This window comes from Elgaria multicarinata, chromosome 4 (assembly GCF_023053635.1).
Source record: "Elgaria multicarinata webbii isolate HBS135686 ecotype San Diego chromosome 4, rElgMul1.1.pri, whole genome shotgun sequence".
In the NCBI taxonomy this organism is placed as follows: Eukaryota; Metazoa; Chordata; class Lepidosauria; order Squamata; family Anguidae; genus Elgaria; species Elgaria multicarinata.
In genome coordinates this window covers 97,114,947-97,138,623 of record NC_086174.1, presented here as the reverse complement: position 1 = coordinate 97,138,623, position 23,677 = coordinate 97,114,947, and the positions used below count along the sequence as shown (strand labels likewise).

Genomic DNA, 23,677 nt, shown 5'->3' with positions numbered 1-23,677 from the left:
TAAGGGATAATACAGATTTTTTTGAATTTCATAGGCAAGGTCAAATTAAACTCTGCATGCATATAACTAGTAACTATGGATATGAAAGCCCTATGAGATGAGACATTGAGAGTCATAGAGGAAACCTTGAATAAATGGGTAACACTTCATCCCCCTACACATTTTCTATGTTCTGTAGCAGCATAACTATTGGGCGAAAATTATTTCTATTCATGAATACTTTTCTTTTGGCAAATTTCAAGAATAGTAATAGGGTACCGCTTTGCCCCAGAAGTGGCAAACCTTTCCCTGAATCAATTTGAAGAATTGTTTATACTACATGAGAGCAATCTATATAGACACTCCATTGTTTCTGTTTTTGTTAAATAAAAGATAGGTGGATGACATATTTATAATTTGGAATGGAACAGAAAATATGCTGAAGATATTTGACACATTTATAAATTCTAAACATAACACCATAAAATTTGACTTTACATATGAAAGGGACAGTATGCATTTCCTGGTTGTGGAAACTGTAATTTAGAAACTGTAGTGGGAATTTACAAACTGACATTTACGGAAAACCTACAGATGCCAATACAATTCTGAAATATGACAGTTATCATCTCTTATACCTTTTAAAAAAAACCCTCCCATATTCACAAATACTGACAATATGGAGAAACTGCAGTAATACTTCAGATTATACTGCAGGGCAAGAGATAATCTCGCAAGGTGCTAGAACAGGCTAAACATGTGGATACAGGAGCATTGCTCAAGTCCAAAATATGGGGGGAAAAACAAGTTAATGGGACAATAGTGCCAATTACTTTTGATGCCTGAACTGGGCAAATTAAGGCTGCTATTAGTCAGTTTTGGAGGATATTTCTCATTGTAGAAGTGGCCCCCTGTTTGCCCATAAATTATTATTATTATTATTATTATTATTATTTATTTATTTATTTATTTATTTATATAGCACCATCAATGCACATGGTGCTGTACAGAGTAAAACAGTAAATAGCAAGACCCTGCCGCATAGGCTTACAATCTAATAAAATCATAATAAAACAATAAGGAGGGGAAGAGAATGCACCAAACAGGCAGTATAAAAGTCAGAACAAAATCAAGTTTTAAAAGCTTTAGGAAAAAGAAAAGTTTTTAGCTGAGCTTTAAAAGCTGCGATTGAACTTGTAGTTCTCAAATGTTCTGGAAGAGCGTTCCAGGCATAAGGGGCAGCAGAAGAAAATGGACGAAGCCGGGCAAGGGAAGTAGAGACCCTTGAGCAGGCGAGAAACATGGCATCAGAGGAGCAAAGAGCACGAGCGGGGCGATAGTGTGAAATGAGAGAGGAGAGATAGGAAGGAGCTAGACAGTGAATGCCAGAAGAGTGTTAAGGATAGGCTGGTACTTACAAGCATGAGTAAAAAAGTACAAAACCCTGTCAGAACCTTAGATGTATATGTAAGGAAAGGTCAGTTCCCCTGTGGGAACTTAGCATGTTGTGTGTGAATCATTCCTAATCATAATAGCGAATAACCACAGTTTAAGTGCACTAAATGCTTCTTGCAAAGGGGTTAGTGGCCTAACGATGGCTTAGCGTTTTGTCTGAACAGGCCCAGTGAGTGTGTTTAAACTGTGGTTATGTAGCCACCACAGTTAGGAATGGGTCACACGACATGCTAAGATATGGTTCACATGACACACTAGGCCATAATTAGGGGTGTGCACGGACTTCCCGCTCCGCTTCACTTCCAGATCTGTGATTTTCGGATCGGCCCACTTCGCTCCGCCCCCGCTCCGCCCATGTCTGCTCCGCTCCGCTCGGAGCTCCAGATCCGGATCGGAGCTCTGTTTCCCCACCCATAGGCTTGCATTAAGCTAAAAAAGTATACAACTTTTTTTCTGTGAAAGTTGGAAACCTCAAGTTTGGCACCATGACACCTCATGGAGGTATACACATGCACGCCAAGACTCAAGGCAGTCCCATCATCCCCTGATTTTTGGGGAATTTATGAAAATCGGGCACCCCATTCACACCCCTTTCCATAGCTCCGTCAATTTGCACGTTAGAAATCTCAAACTCGCCACCATGATAGCTTATCCAGGGGTGCACACGCATGCCAAGACTCAAGGCAATCCCATCATCCCCTGAATTTTGGGGAATTTATGAAAATCCAACACCCCATTCACACCCCTTTCCATAGCTCCGTCAATTTGCAAGTTTGAAACCTCAAACTCGCCACCCTGACAGCTTATCCAGGGATACACATGCACGCCCAGACTCAAGGCAGTCCCATCATCCCCTGATTTTGGGGAATTTATGAAAATCGGGCACCCCATTCACACCCCTTTCCATAGCTCCGTCAATTTGCAGGTTAGAAACCTCAAACTCGGCACCATGACAGCTTATCCAGGGATATACACGCACGCCCAGACTCAAGGCAGTCCCATCATCCCCTGTTTTTTGGCGGGGCTTAAACCTGCAGACCTCTCAATGGGGCCATTTCAAAGGAAATCCCAACATGCCATGAATTGAGGAGTAGAGATCATCAACCTAATATGAATCTTCTTCCACACTTGAAAAATGGATTTGGAACTTCCAAAACTCCAAGTGAGTGCAGGAAGGACTTCTCCCCTGAGTCAAAGCCAGACACACACAACATCCCTGTGAGGCGGGCAGGGAGGAGAGAGGGAAGGCAGGCAGGCAGGCAGCAGACATTTCTGGGGGCATAAGGAAGTGAGCCAAGGATAAGCCAGTAATGCATATAAAATGGAATAAATAAATAAATAAACAAAGGAGGGGTGGAATTAAAAGCAGCAGTGTTGCTGAATAAACAACAAGAAGAACTTTTTTTAAAAGGCTATATCTGTCTTTTACCAGCAATAGGGGGACGTGCCCAGGGGAGAGGGAAGCAGCAGCTGCCAATTTGACTGGTGGTCAACCAGTCTTTTAAGAAGCAAGGCTGTCAGTTCAACTCATGAAAGCCATTGCTTCACCACAACAGAAAAGTGGAACTGTCACTTCAACTCATAATAGGCATTGCTCCACCACTAAGAGAAGTAGACCGCTCACTTCAACTCATGATAGGCATTGCTCCACCGGGTTACTCTCTTTGGAAGGCTCTGATGGCCTTCCAAGTACAGGAGAGAGTGAGGGCACGTCCACAATGAGATGCCCTAGGGGAGCTCATCCCCTTGCACCACATCTTTTCAGTTGTTCCCCAAAGTTAGGGTGGGTAGCAGTGCTGTGTTTCTATCTCTTATTATTGGCTTAGTATATGATTTCACAGGTTGTGTTTGTGCATTTGGTGGGGCTACTGTTTTAAAAAACACTGGGAAAAGTCCGTTCAGACTAAGAAAGAGAAGTTCCCAGAATCCCAAGTTACCCGTTTTGCCTATCCCCTCCTCCAACTTTGGGATCATGTGATCATGACCAGGAGTTGACTCTGCCCCTCAGCCCTTCGGAAAAAGTATTTTTCCCGCCGGTTTTTTTTTAAAATTCCAGCGCACGACCCGCACCACGCAGAGAGCTGAGAGTAGTCTCAAAATGACCCCCATCCACGACTCTCCAAGCACAAGAATTTTTAGAAAGATAGCTTCAAAAACAACACAGTTATCTGCGATTCTTTTCTGCAATGCAATCCTATGGGCGAAATGTTTCAAGATGGCGAAAGAAGCGGAACGCGGAAACTGGAGCGCTCCGAAAATGGGTGCTTCTCTTCACCTTGCTTCTAGGGGTCCGCAGTCCACTTCTACTCCGCCTCTGGGCAAGGCGGAGCAGGCCAATTCGCTCCTGCTTCTGCGCTTCTAATCGGAGTGGAGCACATGCCTAGCCATAATGATTAGCTCAAATGCTTAACCACCGTAGTTTAGTGTGTCCTCTGAAAGGGGTCATGTATTAGTCAGTGTCCAGGGTGACCACACATATTGTCAAGACCTGTAAGCATAACCGTTGTGTTAGAACAGGTGAAGTCCAGACTGCCCTAATCAATATTTTAGAAGCACAATCATGATTTTTAAAATAGCTTGAGGTTTTGGTGTTAAGAGCTGAATATATCCAGAAAGCAATTTATGCTGGTGCGAGCCTAAATATAATACATATAAATGTTAAGAGTATTTTCTAAAGGTGTGTTTGTGTGCGTGTGTGTGACATTTTCATTTCACAAAGAACATGAAAGTTTACACTTTCTAAATGACTTTGGCATTTAACAGAAATAATGGTAAAATAAGGTATTAGTAAATAGCACTTTCCAAGCCATTTTGTGGGTGTGAGAATATTGATTCTGGGTGGCGTCATGTTATGTATCCTTTCAGTACAGAATATTTTAAGTGACCTATGAAGTAACTCCAAGGGCAAACACAATTAGTAATTATGTGCTAAAGCTAATTACTGCATGGTGCCTTCCTTAATGGAAAGCTATTGTTTTATTAGTTCAGTGTTGTTTAACTGTGTTCGTTTCTCAGCGTTAAAAAGCACAGAAAATTTATATTTTAATTATTGTTCTGATGGCTTTAACGTCTCTGCATTAATAATCTCTCATGATTGTGAACATTAATTTGACTTATGCTTAAATATTCTGCTCTTTTTATCCCCATAAATCATATAAAGTTCATTGAGAGGCTGAAAACAGAGAGAGCCTGGCTGCCTGGCCTAAAAGTAAAGAATGAGAAACGCACACAGTTGCATAGGTTTCGGATTCCTTGTCTGTGAATGGAGGAAGTAGCGTTTTTCATTTTGCTTTTAGAGAGAGCCCCTGGGAAAGGAATATTGGCTTGGGTTTGACTGTTGAAAAGCAGTATAGCTGAATTTGTTTTTCTAAAATTGGATATGGGATTTGATGAGGCCAGGAACCCCATTTTGACAGCAAAGGTCTATGGCCTTAGCTAGACCTAAGGTTTATCCCGGGATCGTCCCGGGGTCATCCCTGTTCATGTAAATGACACACAGGATATCCAGGGAGCAGGCAGGGATGACCCAATCTTAGGTCTAGCTAAGGCCTATGTATTTAATTATGCAACTATGCATCTGAAAATGGAAGGAGCCCTTCCATTCAAAGATGGGACTGAGATCCAGTGGAAGAACTCACTAGAGGAAGGCGGAAGGCAATTTCTGCCTATTCTCCCTTTTCCAAGGGACCCCTCCACTATTCTAAAGGGTTCCCTATCCTCTTAAGCAGATTTTCAGGAGTACAATAGGTTTGGAAGGGGAAGCAGGCATTGGTGGAAGTAACCTCCCCTCTTCCACAGCCCACCATCACTTCTGGTAAGAGTGGCCATGAGCAGAACTCCTCTCTGGGGATGCTTCTACCACAAGGAACAAAATTCAGGTTCCTGGCCTTTATTTGGGATATAGGGGGAACCTATATCCCCCTATATAGGGGGATATACACAAATAATATAAGGAGACCTGGACAGGATCTACCCTACTGCTTTAAAACAGTTTATAACAGTAGTGACAACTGTTGGGGCCCAGGACACACACTCCATATACAGTTTGCAAAACGTTTTCAAAGTGTCGCATCCTGCCTGGTGTAGATCTGGCATTATTAAGGATCAGTGAGTCTAGAAGCACATTTTTAGGGAGATGAATAAAAAACAACAATTTCCCTAATATATCCATTTTGAATGGCATTTTCACTAATATACACATTTCTGTGTGTACTTTCCCCTAATATACACATTTTATGCACATTCTTTAAAAACTGGTGATTGCAATATCCATTGCAAATTTCAGAAAAGTGCAAATTTCAAAGTATAACTGAATTTTGGTTGCCCTATTGGTTCAACAGGGTAAAATTAGGTAAGTTCATACAAAAATGTGAACTGAATGAATCCCCCCCCATCCCTAGTTCAGAGACACTGTATTCAGCCACCAGCCTTGTTCAGCTATTATGAGAAAGAAAAAGAAACCTAAAGAAGGCAAAGCACTTACAAATAAACAGAAGGAGTAAATGAATGTAATAATAGCTTTCAGATGAATTAAATGTGTTCAGTATGCATTTACACAGTCTAAATCCCAGCTGCTGGTGTTCATCATACATTTACATAATATTCACCACACAGTTTAATATAACCATAACTTAACTTGTTGTTTTGCTGAGACGGGATTATTTTACATGCTTCCACACACTTTTTTTGACATAAAACCTGGGAACAGAGATCTTGAGAGATTTTATTTCTTGTAGTCACAGTAACAGATCACTGTGGCCTCTTCACCACGCATGTATTAAGCAATTCTTCACGTGGATGTCAACCATTTTGAAGATCATTGTTTCCCCTCCATCAACTTCTATGCCTGAAAATGCTCTCATTGGGATTCTGGACCACTTTTTGCTGCATAGCGATAAATCCTCATCCTCATATTTGGCAGTTTAGCGAACAGTTTTCACAACATGTATTCGGTTAACAACCCTCATATATTTTACTGTCAAGGCCTATTTTGCAGCAGCATCTCCACAGACGCATGCTCATTGAGGTTATGTAAAAATAATAATAATGGAGTTTAGGAAAAAGTTAAGAAATCAGTACCATGCACTCTTCCAATGATTCACATTTTGACTACATGCAACCTTTGGATCTTGGAATGTTACTGGGAAGTCTGATTTCAACACCAAAAGGAGAATGGGTTGCCTACTGAGGAGTGTAGATTCTCTCTTCCCCCATGGCTTATCTAGCCCCAGCTCTTCTCCTCAGGAACCTCTCTCCTCTGCCAAGCTCTAATCCTGGAAGGGAGCTTGTTTGAGAGGAACCCATCTGGGCACCAAGACCATAGGGAGGTGAGCCACAGGTGGTGCCGGGGGGGGGGAGATTCAGCAATCTACTCCTTTTTCTTGTTAAAAACAGAACCCCACTAGAAGCACCAATAGGGGAGGGGGCTAACCAGAAGCCATGTTGCCCAGGGTCCCTCAATCCTGGAATTGGCCATGAAACAGATTAAATCCAATAAAAAGCTATCATAAAAAGGGAACTAGAACAGTTGAGATAATTAAATAACCCAAAGTACATTGTGGTAGCGTAAAGTATCTCTAGCTCAATGCCAATAGTGCTTGCTGGTGCAATGAGTTTTCAGGGGAAACCCGACATGGCAGCATGCACTATTGGTATTATGCTGGAGTTGGCTCATGCAAGCACAGTGTCAGTTAGCTTAGCAGTAGTACACTCTTGGATACTACCCCAGTTCTTAATGATAATGCTGGAAAGCCAGGAGAGTGAGGGACAGACACACCTCAAATATTAGAGAATTCCAGATCCTGGATGGGTACAAAGCATCAAAGGCAGCCCCACATGCCTTCTGAAACTGCAGCTGGGTTTGAGATGCTAAGCAGGGCCTCAACCGCTCACGTAAGAGACTGATGAAGGAGATGTATGAGCAACTGTTTCTCCATAGGAGGACTTTATCACATATGAGATTGCCAGACTGAAATTCCAAGTTATCCTTATGCTTGTAAATTAGGGGTATGATTCATACTTTGTGAATCAGTCCCAAACCTCAAATTCAAGTTCAGCCTGGATTGGGCCACATTTGGCCCAAAGAGACCAGAGTGCTTCAAACCGTTTCAGCCTGATGGTGAACTGCTGTCCCCCACCTGGTCACGGGACTCACATAACACCTCCACTCGCGCTGGCAAGCCATCTGTCCTCCAGGAGAACCACCATAGATGGTGGATCTGGCCTGCCATAGATCTATGTTGCAAACTAGAGTGGTCAGGTGGCTCACTGGTGCAAGCAGATGGGTTAAGTAAGTCCTGCAGCTGGGCAGAGGGCAGTGACTCTCTGGGTTTGGCAGGCAAGCAGGAAGGAATGGGGGCTAAGCGGGGGAGGGGGAATCCTATGGACTCCTGGTTGGCCTTGTGCCTGACTTTCATGGGTGTCTGGGAAACTCAACAGTTGACCCACTTTGAATTTGGATCCAAAGTGGACTGGGGCAGTTCTGAGGAGTCCCAAGCCAAATTGGGGCTGATTTGGGAACTCCGAATCTGCCTCCAAAGTGAATGAGGGTGGGCTACGGTCTGCTGCTACATTGAGGGATCAGGCAGCACATGTGGCCTTCCTCTATTTGCTGTAAAGATCAGGAATCTGGGATGGAGAGAGAACTGAGGAAGCAGGCAGACAATAGGTCCCCACATGGTGGAAAAAACTGTGGCTGCTTTTATGTCCTGTGTTAGCAGTAGGTTTCAGAGGAAAAATTGGGGTTGCAACCTGGCTATCCTAGGCCCAGTGGATGTTTGATCTGCTTCTCCTACTTGATTGATTCTATTTCAGACAAAAGTGGAGCTCTCCTGAATAGGGTGATTTTGTATCTGAAACCTTTACATTCCTTTGCCATTGTGTAATCCTCCCACATTTTTCAGATTGAGTTAGATGCACTTACTTGTTGTATTCTTTGTCAGAGTGGTTTATGAGGAGGGAAACACTTTAGGCAGTATCCTATATTGCCCCCCATGCCAGTGGAATGAACCACTAGCACAACAGGGCAAGATCTACACTACTGCTTTAAAGCGGTTTATAACAGTTATAAAGCGCTTTTATAGCACTTTAAAGCAGTTAAAGCGCTTTATAACTGTTATAAAGCACTTTAAAGCAGTAGTGTAGATCCGGCCCAGGAGCTAGCCATTCTTGAAACTATAAACAATGCTAGTTTCTTGAATAGGGCAGGTCAGCAGAGCTTACAGAAGGGAGCTCCGTTGACCTGCCCTGTTCTGGAAATGAGCATTGTCACTCCTTTCTGAGCTTATTTTAGGGACCACTAGTTCCTGTTGTCCTGGGGTCCATTTTGCTAGCACAACAGAGACTCATTGGCAGTATAGGATACTGCCCATTGCTTCTCTAATGCTGATGGTCAGCATTAGAGGTGTGTGCTCTTCACAGTAAATCCGGGGGTCCAATGGACCTCCAAAATCGTGGTGCGGTAGGAGGCAGTTTTAAAACTATCAGAAACCTATGATGTGGTTAGAAGTTTGTTTGGAGCCCTGAACAGATCCATAGTTATCTGAGGGGTTTTTAGGCAATGTGAGGGCTCATTTCATGTTGATGGACAACTAACTGAACACTTCCATATTAGAAAGACGCTGTTACTGAGGGGTGAGGGAGGGTTAGTTTTGAGATTGTCCTCCTCCAAAAATTGGAGCAGGGAACCAATGGAGCTCTGCTTTGAATTTTGAGGAAGAGCAGACCTGCTCTGCACACCCCTAGTCAGCATGAGCCACAAACTTCTTCTTAGTCCTCATGGGGACAGCTCTACCATTGGTAGATGGCATCTTAGGCACTTGAAATGTCTGCATGGAGACATACAAATCAATGCATAGTTTTGACATGGTTTCCTGGAAATATGAACAGCTGTGAGATGTAAATATTCTTACCTTACTTTAAAGGGCTTGTTCTTTGGAGCCCTTCCTGAATTCAAAACTCTGGACCTTCCTACAGAATACTCATTGTGTCTTGTATGGAGAACCTTTCATTTTTATCATTTCTTTTTATCATTTATCCTATGCACACCCTGAACCTTGGGCATTGACCTTGTTTTAATTATCAAGATATATGTTGCTCAGTGGTGGAGCACATGCTTTGCATGAAGAAGGCCCTGGGTTTATTTCCAGGTATCTCCAGTTAGGGCAGTGAAAGGCTCCTATTTGAAATCATAATATATATATATATATATATATATATATATATATATATATATATGAATGAGAGAAACTATGGCGTGCTAATGCTAGTCTGTATAAACAATACTGAGCTAGATGGACCAATGGTCTAACTTCCTATCTTCCTAGGCTTTCTGCCAAATTCATTCAGATAGTCAAGATATGCAAACATTTCATGTATCACATTCTAATGATGGGCTATAAATGATCCTTTCTGCTGGCTGATACATAAAATGCAGTTAATACCCAATTAGTGTTACATATGGGTACTCATTATTCTTTTCCTCTCCCTCCTCACAGCCCAGTATATGCTAAAATATTAAATACATTAGTGGAAAACATATGGAAAATAATTAAAATGCAGGGAATAACCGAGCATCAAAATAGGATAAAATAATATCTTGTAGATTATTGTCACGATTATGCTTCTCCTTTCTGCTCCTACAAGTATTGGATATTGTTCGCGCCATTTAATTGTCACATGTTTGTAAGGCTTTACAAATATAATAATAATAATAATAATAATAATAATAATAATAATAAATTCTTACCCACCTCTCCCTCTGGTTCGAGGTGGGGGAACAACATTTAATCAAATGTATAAAACTGATTAAAAACTTAGAAAACTGATACAATATAATCATCAGACATCTTAAAATTCATTTGGGCAGGCCTGCCGGAAGTGGCTAGTCTTTATAGCTGCCTTAAACTCAGGGAGAGTATTAAGTTGATGAAACATATGAGCTATATCCAATGTTATTCTAGCTTAAGTCCCATTCATTTCAATGGGTCTGTTCTAAGACACAATCTTACATCTGCTTCCAAAATACATAGAACAACACAGTAACCATAGAGGACAATACATGCAGTAAATAAGAAATGGCGATGAAGTTCATGAAGCGCTGCTCTTGTACAGGGCCAACAAGCAAGCAAAATCAAAATGTAAGGGTTTTCCTGAACAGGTATAGAAACAGCTTTTAGGTAAGTTGAAAAATTGTAGCCTCATTTGCAGACAGTTTGTATGGTGAAACATTCCTGTACAGTATTAAGAGGAGTGATAAATAGCTTGACAGACTGGCCAGGTGGCATGGCCATGGCATGTAAGGTTGCTGAGCAGGAGATCTGGGTATATGGAGCAAATTTGGGATGCTTGTTTCCCCAGGCTGGTGGAAGTGGAGCATGAAGAGAAGGTGATGTGATTGATCTCTTTAGAAGAGGCTGCCAGCTGGAGCGCTTGCAAAACGCGCCTCCTATTTCCCCTTAAACTCAAATGGATGGCAGCTTCTGAAAAGAACTACTCCTCGAACATTTTTTCTAGCCATTGAGCTGTTGGGTTGCAAGCACAGTTGCTCCTTAAGAGAAGGAACGGCTTTTTGAAAGGCTCAGAAAAGGCGACTATGGTGAAATTTACCCTTCCCCTATGCAGCAGCTATTTCTAACCTATCTTCTTTTTTAATGGTTTTGGAGTAGGAATTCATGTTACAAAGATTAATTTTATTTTCCTAATAGCAAGTCTCTTGCTCTACCTCTCAAATACGTGTTCATTTATTTCACCTCTGGGTTTTAAAATGATATTTTACAACCTCCGTTTCAGTCTAGTTAAAAGCGCTACTTCAATTTTCAAGGGAATTTCTACCCCTGGGTCTTAAAGGCTTTTCTTCTTCTTTTGTCAAGCAAGAATCGCAACTGATGTTATATTTCTAAGTGAAGGGCTCTTGCGTATATTGAAACCCTTCCAGCTCCTTCGTTCCCCAGCGCGTGGTCTCTTGTTCTGCCAGCTTTAACTTTTCATCTAAATCGTTGCTGTGGATAAATGATACATTGTTTTAGCTTCACAGTCAGAAAATGCATTGTAGAAAAATAATTGAATCTATTACCTGTTAGAATTATACTAGTAATAAAATACAAGACAGTCTAACCTCAGGCTGTTTGGGAGCGGGTTTGATTGAACGGACTCTTGGCAATGAACAAGTTTAGTGGGTCACCAGGCAGGGGATTTGAAGGGAAATAATAGCATGAAGGTTGAGCAATCTGGACCTTCGACAAAAGGGGATTTTTATGGCAAATTCCATGTAAAATGAAAAATGTGTCCGCTAATTCACTGCATTAAATAATACAAATAAAAAGATAAAACAACTTCACCCAGCCAACTTCTAACTGTTTCATTGCCAATAAACCAACACAGTGGTGCTTCAATAATATATAAATAAATAATTCACAATACTTTAATTTTTTTTTTCAAAGAGGAAGAAAGCAATGTGATTAGGTTGATTACTACAGTTTAACCTCCTGTTACCATGGCATTGTTGCCGCCTATCATAAGCAGGCTTTTGCTAGGAGCTGATTAACCATGCTGTTGCTGCTATGGATTTATCACCAAAAATTCTTTTGCATAGCAAGGATTTCTTGTGGCTGCATCAACTTATGTAAGGTGCTTGCTATTTTGATTGGACATGGAAATGTTTCATCTTCTCAGGCATACTGGTGTAGAAGGTTTTCTACTCAACAGGGTCATTCTGCGCGCTAATGCCTCTTCTATGTCATGGCAGCCAATTTCAACTCCTGTCATGCAGAATGTAATGAATGAATTACTTTAATGAATGAAGCAGCCCCTAATTATGTGATTAAGGAGGCAAAACTGTTTTGGAACATTGGTGCAGATTATGTGAGAATGTTCCATGCTGGTCTAATAAGCAGAATCTGTGTGTAAACCTGATAGATTAGTCACTTTGAGTAAATAGTGTGATTACAAACTATTAGTGGAGCATATTGGTGTAAGTGGATTAGAGAATTCTACATATTCTTTGGTGGAAAATTTCATAACCCCTAGATAGGAAGATTTGTCCAAAACTCAGAAGGTAATCCTAAATCAGGATACTTACCATCTATCAACATTAGCACAGAAGAATGGGGAGACACTGTGAGAAGGAAATGCTAGGAGTGAGGAGATTATTTTTCAACATAAATTTACATTTTAAACATAAAGGAAGAGAAGTTGCTAGGGTGGGGTGAGTTCAAAGGTTATTATAACATAGCTACTCCTGCAGGGTCATATTCTCAATTGAGTAATTTACCATTTGGCATATTTTCTTCTTTTTTCCCTCTTGTGAAAAAAGGTCTCATTCGATTACAAGAGCTTATTAAGGCTCCATCGCGGTACAACCTGCGTCTAAAAATCCGCCAGTTACCAGCTGACACGAAGGATGCAAAGCCCTTGCTCAAGGAGATGAAAAGAGGCAAGGAATTCCATGTCATCTTCGACTGCAGTCATGAGATGGCAGCAGGCATTTTAAAACAGGTAACCATCCCTTTTCTTAATTGTGTCTCTATGCCCCCACCTGAGCCTGCCCAATTACTAAGATACAATAAAGCCAATGTTTGTAAAACCTGGGTATAATGGAACCTGGTAAGCATTAACCACAATTAGGGCCCATTCAGAAGACACCTTTAACCAGAGCTTTCCAAACTGTGTGTCGTGACACGTTAGTGTGACAGCTGCAGTGTGTAGGTGTGTCACACGAACATAACGAGAAACCTCTGAGTCTATGTGAAATAAGCAATACCAACTTGCATGCATTTTTACGCAGCAAAGGTGCAGATAAGTATGGTGCACTAGTATATTCCCCTTCTGTCGTATCTGTGTATGCACACCACGGTCGAAGGATCATACAGGTACTGCACATGTGCAGTATGTATAATCAGGTCAAAACAGCTGATTCCACATCACTTCCGGTGACGCGGCTGCACCTGAAGTGATGCATTCAAGAAATTCCATGGGTCCAGTTTTTTGATAGAACACCATCTCAACCGCTGCTCGATCGCAGCTCGACAAAATTGGTTCAATGTGAAAAGTCTTGGAATTGTATGTTATTATCTTGCAGATCGTATATTTTTAAAAATATAAATGAAAGGTTTTCGTGAGATATGTTGTGTCCCCATTTCGTTATTACAATTTATGCATGTGTCCGTATCTCTTATAAGGGGTTAGTTTAACCTCCGGTTTGCTAGTAAAACTGAATTACTGTGTCGTGAAATGATGCATGTCTAAAAAGTGTGTCACCAACATAAAAAGTTTGGAAAGCTCTGCCTTGCACCATGGCTTTAACCATGGTGGTTAAGCCAGAAAACCAGGCCATGTTCAGAAGACACCTTAAACCATGGCTTTAACCATGATGAATAAGACTTTTTGCTTTATTCACCATAGCTAAAACCATGGTTTAAGGTGACTTCTGAACACAGCCTGGCTTTCTGGCTTAACCACTGGTTAAAGCCATGGTTTAAGGTGTCTTATGAATGGGGCCAATGAGACATACATATTTAAAACTAAACCATAATAAATGGAAACCAGGGGAAAATAAGGGACACTCATTCCTGAACTCCAATACACAATATTCAGGCAAGGCCACATGGTGTGCTGTCATAGATATTCTAAGATGTTAGATTGGTCACTTTCAGATGTATTGTGTCTGGCAGGCTGCTGTTATACAATCAAATGTCCTGATTTACTTCTACCTGTTCTTTTCATTTGTTGTACTTTCATCATTTAATTTCAGTACAATTATTTGAAAGTTCAATACTGGTGAGTATTGTACTGGTGAGCTCAGACATCTTTGCAGTCCCTAGTTTGTTTATTATTATTTATTTATTTATTTATTTATTTATTTATTTATTTATTGCATTTTTATACTGCCCAACAGCTGAAGCTCCCTGGGTGGTTTACAAAAAATTAAAACCATTCAAAGTATAAAACAAACAGTATAAAAACGTGATATAAAATACACGTTAAAAAGTGATTAAAAACAAACCACACATGATTAAAACATCTTTAAAACATCCTTAAAACATTCTAAAATTTCACTGGATGGGCCAGCTAGAATAGATCAGTCTATATTGCTTTTTTAAATTCTAAAAGACTGTCAAGTTGACGAATCTCCTCCGGCAGGCCATTCCACAATCTGGGGGCAGCAGAAGAAAAGGTCCTCTGGGTAACAGTTGTTAATCTAGTTTTTGCTAGCTAAAGTGGATTCTTCCCAGAGGACCTGAATGTGCGGGGCCGATTGTACGGGAGATGGTGATCCCGCAGGTAGCCTGGACTCAAACCATGTAGGGCTTTAAAGGTAATAACCAACACTTTGTACTTCGCCCGGAAACTAATCGGCAGAGATTTTAAAACTGGTGTAATGTGGTCACCCCTAGGTGTACCAGTAACCAGCCTGGCTGCGATATTTTGGACTAATTGAATTTTCCGGACTAAGCACGGAGGTAGCCCCATGTAGAGCACATTACAGAAGTCGCGCCTCGAGGTTACCAGTGCGTGCACTACCGTCTTTAGGTCTTCCAACTCCAGGAAGGGGTGCAGCTGGCGTATCAGCTGAAGCTGATAGTAGGCACTCCTGGCCGTCACATCTATCTGGGCTGTCATTTGGAGCGACGGATCCAGAAGCACCCCAAGCTGCGAACACAGTCTTTCAGGGGGAGTGTAACCCCATCCAGAACCAGTTGACACACCTCCCAGGTTGTGGCCTTTGACAGCAAGCACCTCCGTCTTGTCTGGATTCAGCTTCAGATTGTTTTTCCTCATCCAGCCCATTACCGCCTCCAAGCATTCATTCAGAGGAGACACACTATCCTTAGCTGACGCTGTTGTTGAAGGCATAGAGAAATATATTTGGGTGTCATCAGCATACTGATAGCACCCCGTCCCATGCCTCCGGATGATCTCTCCCAGCGGTTTCATGTAGATGTTAAACAGCATTGGGGAAAGGATGGCACCTTGTGGTACGCGGTGCAGCAGCTCCTTTTTTGAGGAGCAACTATCCCTAAGCATCACCATCTGGAACCTGCCCGAGAGGTAGGACCGGAACCACCAAAGGACAGTGCCCCCGATTCCAAATCCCCTCAGGTGTTCCAGAAGGATACCATGGTCAATGGTATCGAAAGCTGCTGAGAGGTCCAAGAGTACCAGCAGGGACACACTCCCCCTGTCTATACTTAGGCCTAGATCATGCACTAAGGTGACCATAGCGGTCTCAACTCTGTATCCTGCTCTAAAGCCAGTTTGAAATGGGTCTAGTTTCATCTGTCCTGATGCATTTAGTATTCACAGAGGTCCACATGCTATCCCCAATCAACAACCCAACAGCAGTAGTATTTTAATATGTTAGCATGAGAGAGACGTTTAATTGAGGATGAGATGGGGACAACTTTTAGGGGAAGGGGAACCGTTACGCTATTTTTATTATCTAATTCAATTCATTAAAATTATTAAATTTATTTACCCTCAACTGGCAGATGCCTTCAGGATGGTTTCCAACCATAAATAAAAAAAACCAATGAAATAGAAATCAAAACAATAAGTACAGCTATCAAAATAACAATTAAAGAGCCAGGAGTAAATCAGAACAGCAGATTAAATGACTGTTGAAAGAAGGTCTTAACTGGCATCTAATCATATACAGTGATGACGCTAGGTGGATCTCCCCAGGAAGGGCATTCCACAGACAGAAATTACAACTCCAGTGGACTCCTATGATAGACCCTTACTGGGGTGTGGACTCTCAGCAATGCCCAATCATGTCTACCCTTGACACTGGCCCCTCTGGGCAGCCACCATTCAACTGCCTGAGCTGTGGTGATGGAATCTTCAAACAAACCTCCTCTGTCCCCATGATTTCCTTTGTATTCACACACATAGGCTTAGATCCTGTGTTTTCTCTCTGAATGGAAGGGGCTTCTGTCCACGGGAAGACAGTTGTGCTTGTGGTAAGGGACTTTTTGTGAGCAGAAGGGAGGCAGTTCCATGAGCAAGTGAATTCTTCCATGAATGAAAGTTCCGTCTGTTCCTGGAGCAAAACATTTTTTTCATGGAATTGGGAAGCCATACCTTCTTTGGATCACAGCCTAAAAGTGTAACTAAAATAGCTGACTCCATTTGATGATTCATACATTTTAAACATGTTTACTAGATCCAAAATGTTTACTAGGCTGGTGCTAGCTAAAAACCGAGCTATTTGAGCAATAAGTTAGTCCATCAGCCAAGTTGCATTATTTATAATGCACCAATAGGTTGTAGGTGAACAGCAAATGTGCCATTTTAATAGTATCCATGTAAGCAAAAAGAAATGAGTGCTGTATAAGGATTAGAGCAAAGTAGAACCTTTGTTTTATAACCCCTTTCCTTTTCTTTGCTGAATTATCTCTTTCCCATTTACTTGAGAGGGGATTTGCATAGTGCTCCAGATGTACAAAACAGATTCTCAGGCTACTTCCATATGCAAAAGAGGAACACTGAAGTGAAAGTGCTGCTATAGTGTTCTTTCTTAGACATGTCCCTTTGCATTTGAATTATGGTGTTGTTTTTTTTACAATTTCCCCCTTCCATATCTATATTTAAGACAGCAGAACTACTCGATTTAAGAACACGATATCTTATTTTCAGTTGATGCTGTATGTAACAGTACAATGATGGTTTCACATCTGGAATCCATGCCACATGTATGAAAGAGTTCCTTAGAAAAATAGCTGTATTTTAATACTCCTGTCTATTCACACACATTTTATGCAGGTTGCCTTTAAGAATCATTCTGGTTTTCTAGACCATCTCTGCACTGGATTCCCTGGAGCGTGTGAGGTGGCCTAGCACTAATATTCTCAGCTGTTCTAGGTTTGTCAGCTCACATAGAAACATAGGAAACTGCTATATACTGTCAGACCATTAGTCCATCTAGCTCAGTGGTGTCAAAACTGACTGGCAGCAGTTCTCCAGGGTTTCAGGCAGAAGTTTTTGCAGCCCTACCTGGAGATGCTGGAGATTGAACCTGGGACCTTCTGCATGCAAAGCCACTGCCCCTCCCCCTGAGGCCCTCACTTCCTTTGGTAGGGGCTCATGGAGAAGGACCCCTGAGGATTACCCTAGGGTCCAGGCAGGTACATATGGGAGGAGGCATTCCTTCAGATAGCCTGGCCCTAAGCCGTTTAGGGCTTTGAATGTTAATACCAGCACTTTGAATCGGGCCCGGACCTGGACTGGCAGCCAAGTCCGGGTCCAGGCCCGATTCAAAGTGCTGGTATTAACATTTAAAGCCCTAAACGGCTTAGGGCCAGGCTATCTAAAGGAACGCCTCCTCCCATATGTACCTGCCCGGACCCTAAGGTCATCCTTAGGGGTCGTTCTCTGAGAGCCCCTGCCAAAGGAAGTGAGGCAGGTGGCTACCAGGAGGAGGGCCTTCTCTGCTGTGGCACCCCGGCTGTGGAATGAGCTCCCTAAGGAGGTTCGCTTGGCACCTACATTATATGCCTTTAGACACCAGGTGAAGACCTTTTTATTTTCCCAGCATTTTAACAGTCTATAAATAAATTTTAACTTGGTGTTTTAAGTTTTTAATTTTGCATTGCTGCTGTTTTTATCTGGTTGAGCTTTTATATTGTATTTTATATTATGGTTTTATACTGTTGTTTTATACTTTGAATGTTTTTAATTTTTGTGAACCACCCAGAGAGCTCTGGCTATTGAGCAGTATAGAAATTAAATAAATAAATAAATAAATGTGGGGAGGGAAAGGCATGAACCCTGCACCAGAGTCTTAGAGCTTTCAAGTTCCCTCCTCAATCTGGTGCTCTCCAGATGTTTTGGATTTCAATTCTCATTAGCTCCAGCTATCAAGGCCAGGAATCCTGGGAGTTGTAGTACAAAATGCCTGGACGGCACCAGCTTGGGGAAGACTGGTTTGGCCTAATCTCACTCCCCACTCTTTACATTGAAAGCAATGGGGCAGGGTCATGTGTATTCCTGAGACATCCCCGGACTGTGCCTAGACCAGCCTCACACCCTCAAGGCTTCAAACATGGGGAGGTGAGAACACTACGGTTCAGGTCACCTCACATATTTAGAATAGAGAAAGGTATCTACTTTGGAGTTTAGTTAGGGTAGAGTAGAATGAGATCTCCCTACTCTCAAACTATATGTGGTCTATATTCCAGTAATTGTGAGGCAGCCATAAATGAGACCTTCCACAACCCTGAAAATTCCAGTGTGTAAAATTAAAAGTATTGTCTGTGCTGTTTTCTGCTTTCTTCATTCTGAGCCACTGGAATTAACTATTAATTGTCCTTCCTTTGTAGGCACACCATGTTTTGCAATTTTGGGGGCTCCCTTTCATTATTTATTTATTTATTTATTTATTGCATTTTTATACCGCCCAATAGCCAAAGCTCCCTGGGCGGGTCACAAATGTGTTTATGAATGTGTTTCATGGGGGTGGGGGCACTGCAGGAGGAAGGCACATTTTTTGGCACATGTTCAAGCAGTGCACCTTCCTGGAATTTGCCTGAGTTCAGGGCTGACCAGTGTTCTGTTGTGAGCCTCTTCACAGCTCTTAACTGGCTGCAGGTTCAGTGCCATTTTTGGTGTGTCCAAAATAGCCCCTTTCCTCCTCCTTACAGTGATGTCATTGATTTGGCAATTTGACAACTTCATGGAGGCAAAGGAAACCAGTTCAGACTTTGTCAACTTTAGACTTAGTGACCTCACTTGTTAACCAAAGAAATGATTAAGAAAAACCTAAAATACACAGCTAAAGTTGATGTGCTATTTCAAAAGATAGAGGGAAAATAACAGTTGTTAGTTGGATGGTACATCTTGAATTATAGTTCTGCTGTCTGGTAAGATCCATTGATACAATGAAATGTGGTTTCAGTGCTCAAAGTTAGTGCTGTATTAGGAGGGGGGAGTCTTTAAAACTAGATGCCAGCACTTTTTTCTTTTTTCTTTTTAAAAAGCCCTTTTGATTGAATAATAATGTTCGCTTGGAGTCACACTACATTTTCCCCATTAGGTACTCTTTTTTGGTGAAGACGTATAATAAATACAATTAATGGAACTATCCTCCATTTAGATTTTTGGTTGGCAACTGAAATGCTCCCATTAATATGTAAAACTATAAGCTTCTTTCACATTTGCAGCCCTAAACAGTCTGCTAATAATCTTTCTATCAGCAGATTTGGTTCATAAATTCCTTTAATAGCCAGTAATCTGCTCTAACTGCTAAGGAATGATTTGCTTGACCTAATTTTAGTATGATTCCAGCCTGATAGTTTCATTCCAATCATATTCTTCTGGGAGCTTTTCATTATTCATATAGGTGTGATTAAAAGCTGTTATAGGTAACCTTAGAAATATTAAAAACAATGTTATATAACTTATAAAACGTTAACATTTTGTGTACTGGATCTTCCTCTTTTTTTTAGGCTTTAGCAATGGGAATGATGACAGAATACTATCATTACATCTTTACCACATTGGTAAGTAGCTTATAAGAACATGCTGGCAGACTCAGACAAAGGCCTTTGCTTTCTTAATTATATTACTTGACAAAGTGAAAGTGGTCTCTCAGGAACACGGGGGGAAGAAGAACTGGATGTTTTCTCCATTTGATTTTGATACATTGCAGTGGAAGCTCCTGAGGATGGTTTAATTAATGCTCAGAGATTTTATTCTAGAAAACCGACAGTGCTTTGGGGTGGGTGGAGGGGATAACGGATTTTAATAGCTTTTCAGACTTTTTTTTATTGAAGGAATGCAGCATGTAATGAAGAATGAGTAGTTCACTCACACCCTCTCTTTTTGAGGGGCATTTTTTATTCTATTTGTTTTGTAAGCAAATTTTCTTAATGTAATGCATTTTTAATATATGTTGTTTTGTATGTACTTTTTTGGCTGGAGAACTCCATTGCAAAATTCAGAGAAGTGCACATTTCGAAGGATAACTTGAGTTTCAGATCATACAGTTATTCAAAAGTGAGAAATTAGACAAGTTCACAATAAAATGTGAACTGAACTCATTCTTCAGTATGAATTTGGATTTAGCACACACAAACACACATGTTTAATGAAGCCTCTGCTCTTGTATGCCTCTGCAAAAAGCTTCTGGAAGTCAATCAACAGAGTAACATATCTTAGAAAGAAAGAAACAAATAAAGTCTGCTGACATGTTCTGAGAATAGTTGACTCTGCAAACTCCTAGACTACCATCTCTAACGTCAGGATGTAATTAGGCATTTAAAGAAAAAGGAATCAGGTACAGCTCCATGTTCCTTTCTCCCACTGCCTGGTATCATAACACTGGCAGTGCACTTCTCTCTGCCCAACTGTCAACCAGCCGATGATGAGCCTGGGAATCAAATTTGAGCACCCATTCGAAGCTGTCCTTGGTATCTATGTTGATCTGACAGTGAATTGTAGACATTTATTTACAATTGTTTGTAGTGGAGTCCTTCCATAGTGCTGGTGGTTTCCCATGCTGCCATGTGTTGCTTGCACTGGGTACAAAAAGCAAGCTATCCAGAAAGAGACATAGATCTGCATTCCCTCAGAATACTGTGGTGACCTTTGTGGTTTTGGGGAAAGAAAAGAACCTGTCAGCTTTGAGGGGATTGCAAAATGAGCTGCTTCCAGGTGTCACTGCTGTAATAGTCAGCTGTGTGCTATATATTTTGTTGGTCTTGTTGACTTTTAGTTATTCTGATAGGTATCCTAAGCCAGGCAGGGCCAAATGATTCATATGAAGGCATGTGATGGAATACTATGAGCCTCTTTAAAGGAGCGATTTATAGAGTGCTCATTACTGGCTACTCACAGATGTTTGTGGGTCCTTTTCATGATGCAATCAGCCTCCTGCGCATCTCTCGCTCCTTGTCTCAATTTTCACATCACAAAATAAACCTCAGAAAACCCGACTCTTCTGAGGTTGCACTATAAAATGCCCACTAGAGGGTGCTGTCCTTTTGAAAAGTACAGACCATGTGGTCACTGCTCTTTTCTCCATGTAATTGTGGTTGTTTCAAACACAGAAGCAAACCAGGAAGAGAGCAACAGTAAAGAAGTGCAATCCCCCCTCATGCATCTGAAGACACCCTATGACTGGAGCTAAGCGGGTCTGGGCATATAAACTGCCTCGATGGGTTCCATAAGTATGGGAACCATAAGTAAACTACTCTGAGTTCTTTGGGGAATGAGCAAAGGGAACAGTGTAATAAATAAATGCTTGAAATGTGCAGTAAAATAAATAAAGCATAAGAGTTCTACATTTGGCAATCAAGCTTCTGGCCTAATTACATATTCCCATTTGCTTATTAGACCTGAGAGGGAGGGAAGTTCGTGGGAGGTGGTTGTTTTTTTGGAAGTATGGAAGATAAACTTCATCTTGACAAGTGAAGATAATTTGGGAGATGCCAGCAGATGATAGATTTTTATGCTCAATGGAGCCATGTAACTTGTATCACTTTTGGCTCCTTTGCTTTATTAATTACTTCTTACCTGACACAGCGAAAGTCTTGTCCAATAAATTTTCCGGTCACACTGTTTAGCTGTGCTGTTTGGAAGTGTACTTTCCCATGATTGATTTGGAGTCTAATGTAATAGCTCATTAAATCTCCCTGAACTGTTGTGCATATTTATTATAGTTTTGAGTAAACAGGAATGTGTTTAAATTACATAATTACTTATGCAATTGTCCAGGATAGTTTGGAAGCATCTCAAGTTTAAAGAAAAAGGACTTTGGGGCATTATGCCAAGTAGTTTTGCACCTAGCCAAATTGTTCAACAGGCCTAAGTTGTGGAGACTTTCCCCATCTCCTGCAGTATCTTGCATACCATCTGGATAATCTCTGTGAGAAGTGAGGGGGCACCTTTTGTTCATTCACTCCTGCTCTCTCCTTATAACACACCTATAGTCAGGATGAATTGAGTTAATCTATAGGTGGTCAGGGTGTGTGTATATACTGGAGGATTTGTTTATTTATAATATTTAGATACCACCTTTTCACAAACGTCGCCCAGGGGTATACAGCAATATAAAAACAATAATACCGTATTTCTTCAATTGTAACACACACACTAATTTCAGTACCACCAACAGAAAAAATAACCCTAAGACACACCTGCGATTCTAAGACGCCCCCCATTTTTAGAGATGTTTATATGGGGGAAAAAGTGTGTCTTAGAATCGAAGAAATAGGGTATATAAAAACAATAAAATTATATCCAAGAATTAACAAATGTGGATCAGAGCAAGTGTGCTCAGTGGTAGTGTGAATGAGCACAAGTAGAACAAATTTCTGGTTTGAAATATCTGATTCTGTCAAGGAGCAGATGATGGAATGAAAGTCACCTGGCAATCCAAGAAACACAGATGGAACAAAATCCCTAGTCAACAGCATCAGCATCAGAGACAGACAGACAGACAGACAGAAAGAAGGAGGGAGGGAGGGAGACCGACCCAGCCAACCAGCAGTCTGGGAGGCCCATCCCCATTGGGTGATCACATGCCACTCAGGAATATGTTTGAACTTTGTAATCATCTGGTTTCACACCATGCTGTTTTTACCACTCAATCCAAATCCAGCAGTATTTTGCCTAAATAGGATCAAAATATTCAGCCTCATCCAAACCAAAAGTCTCTAGAGCTGGATTCCTCTGATGGTCTTGCCCTAAAGAGGTAAAAATAAAACTATATGCAGGGTGGTGGTTGTGCTGCTAGTGGCTTTAAATTTTGATTATTTTACATTTTTTTTAAAAAAGCTAACTTTTTATTTCTTGGCACAATTGGATGACATTCGCAGGAATAGTTTGCCCTTTCTGGATTAAACCTGCCAAGTTTCAGGTGAATAAGTGCAGTAGTTCTATACATGAGTAGCCATTACAATTTGGGGTTAAAAAACACAAAGTATGTGCTTATCCCCCAGTTGTTATTTTTGGACAATTTTTATGAAAATGATGTACAGCATAGAGGTGGCTCTAGTTAAGAAACCTGCAAAATTTCAAAAGGATAGGTGCAGTTGTTTTATGTAGATGGGGAGTGTTCAAAGTTTTGGGGGATTTACTTCCCCTGATCTCCCTCCATAGGTTTTGGGACAATTTGTACAAAGCTGGCATATTTCATTGAGGTATTTCTTGATAAGAAACCTGCAAAATATCAGAAGAGGTGCAGGACTTAGGGAGCTGTGATGAATGAAAAAGTATTTAAGAGTTGTTTGTTATTCTACTCCATTGG

General features: G+C 41.2%; 1 protein-coding gene across 1 annotated transcript in view; it reads left to right on the top strand.

The window, feature by feature from the left end:
- The window catches only part of GRIK2 (glutamate ionotropic receptor kainate type subunit 2), a 531,656-nt gene that overhangs the window by 197,078 nt on the left and 310,901 nt on the right, over window positions 1-23,677 (top strand). The window contains exons 4-5 of the mRNA XM_063124850.1: window positions 12,746-12,927; window positions 19,875-19,928. Of these exons, the coding sequence (XP_062980920.1) occupies window positions 12,746-12,927; window positions 19,875-19,928 (236 nt within the window). The remainder of the gene's footprint in view (window positions 1-12,745; window positions 12,928-19,874; window positions 19,929-23,677) is intronic.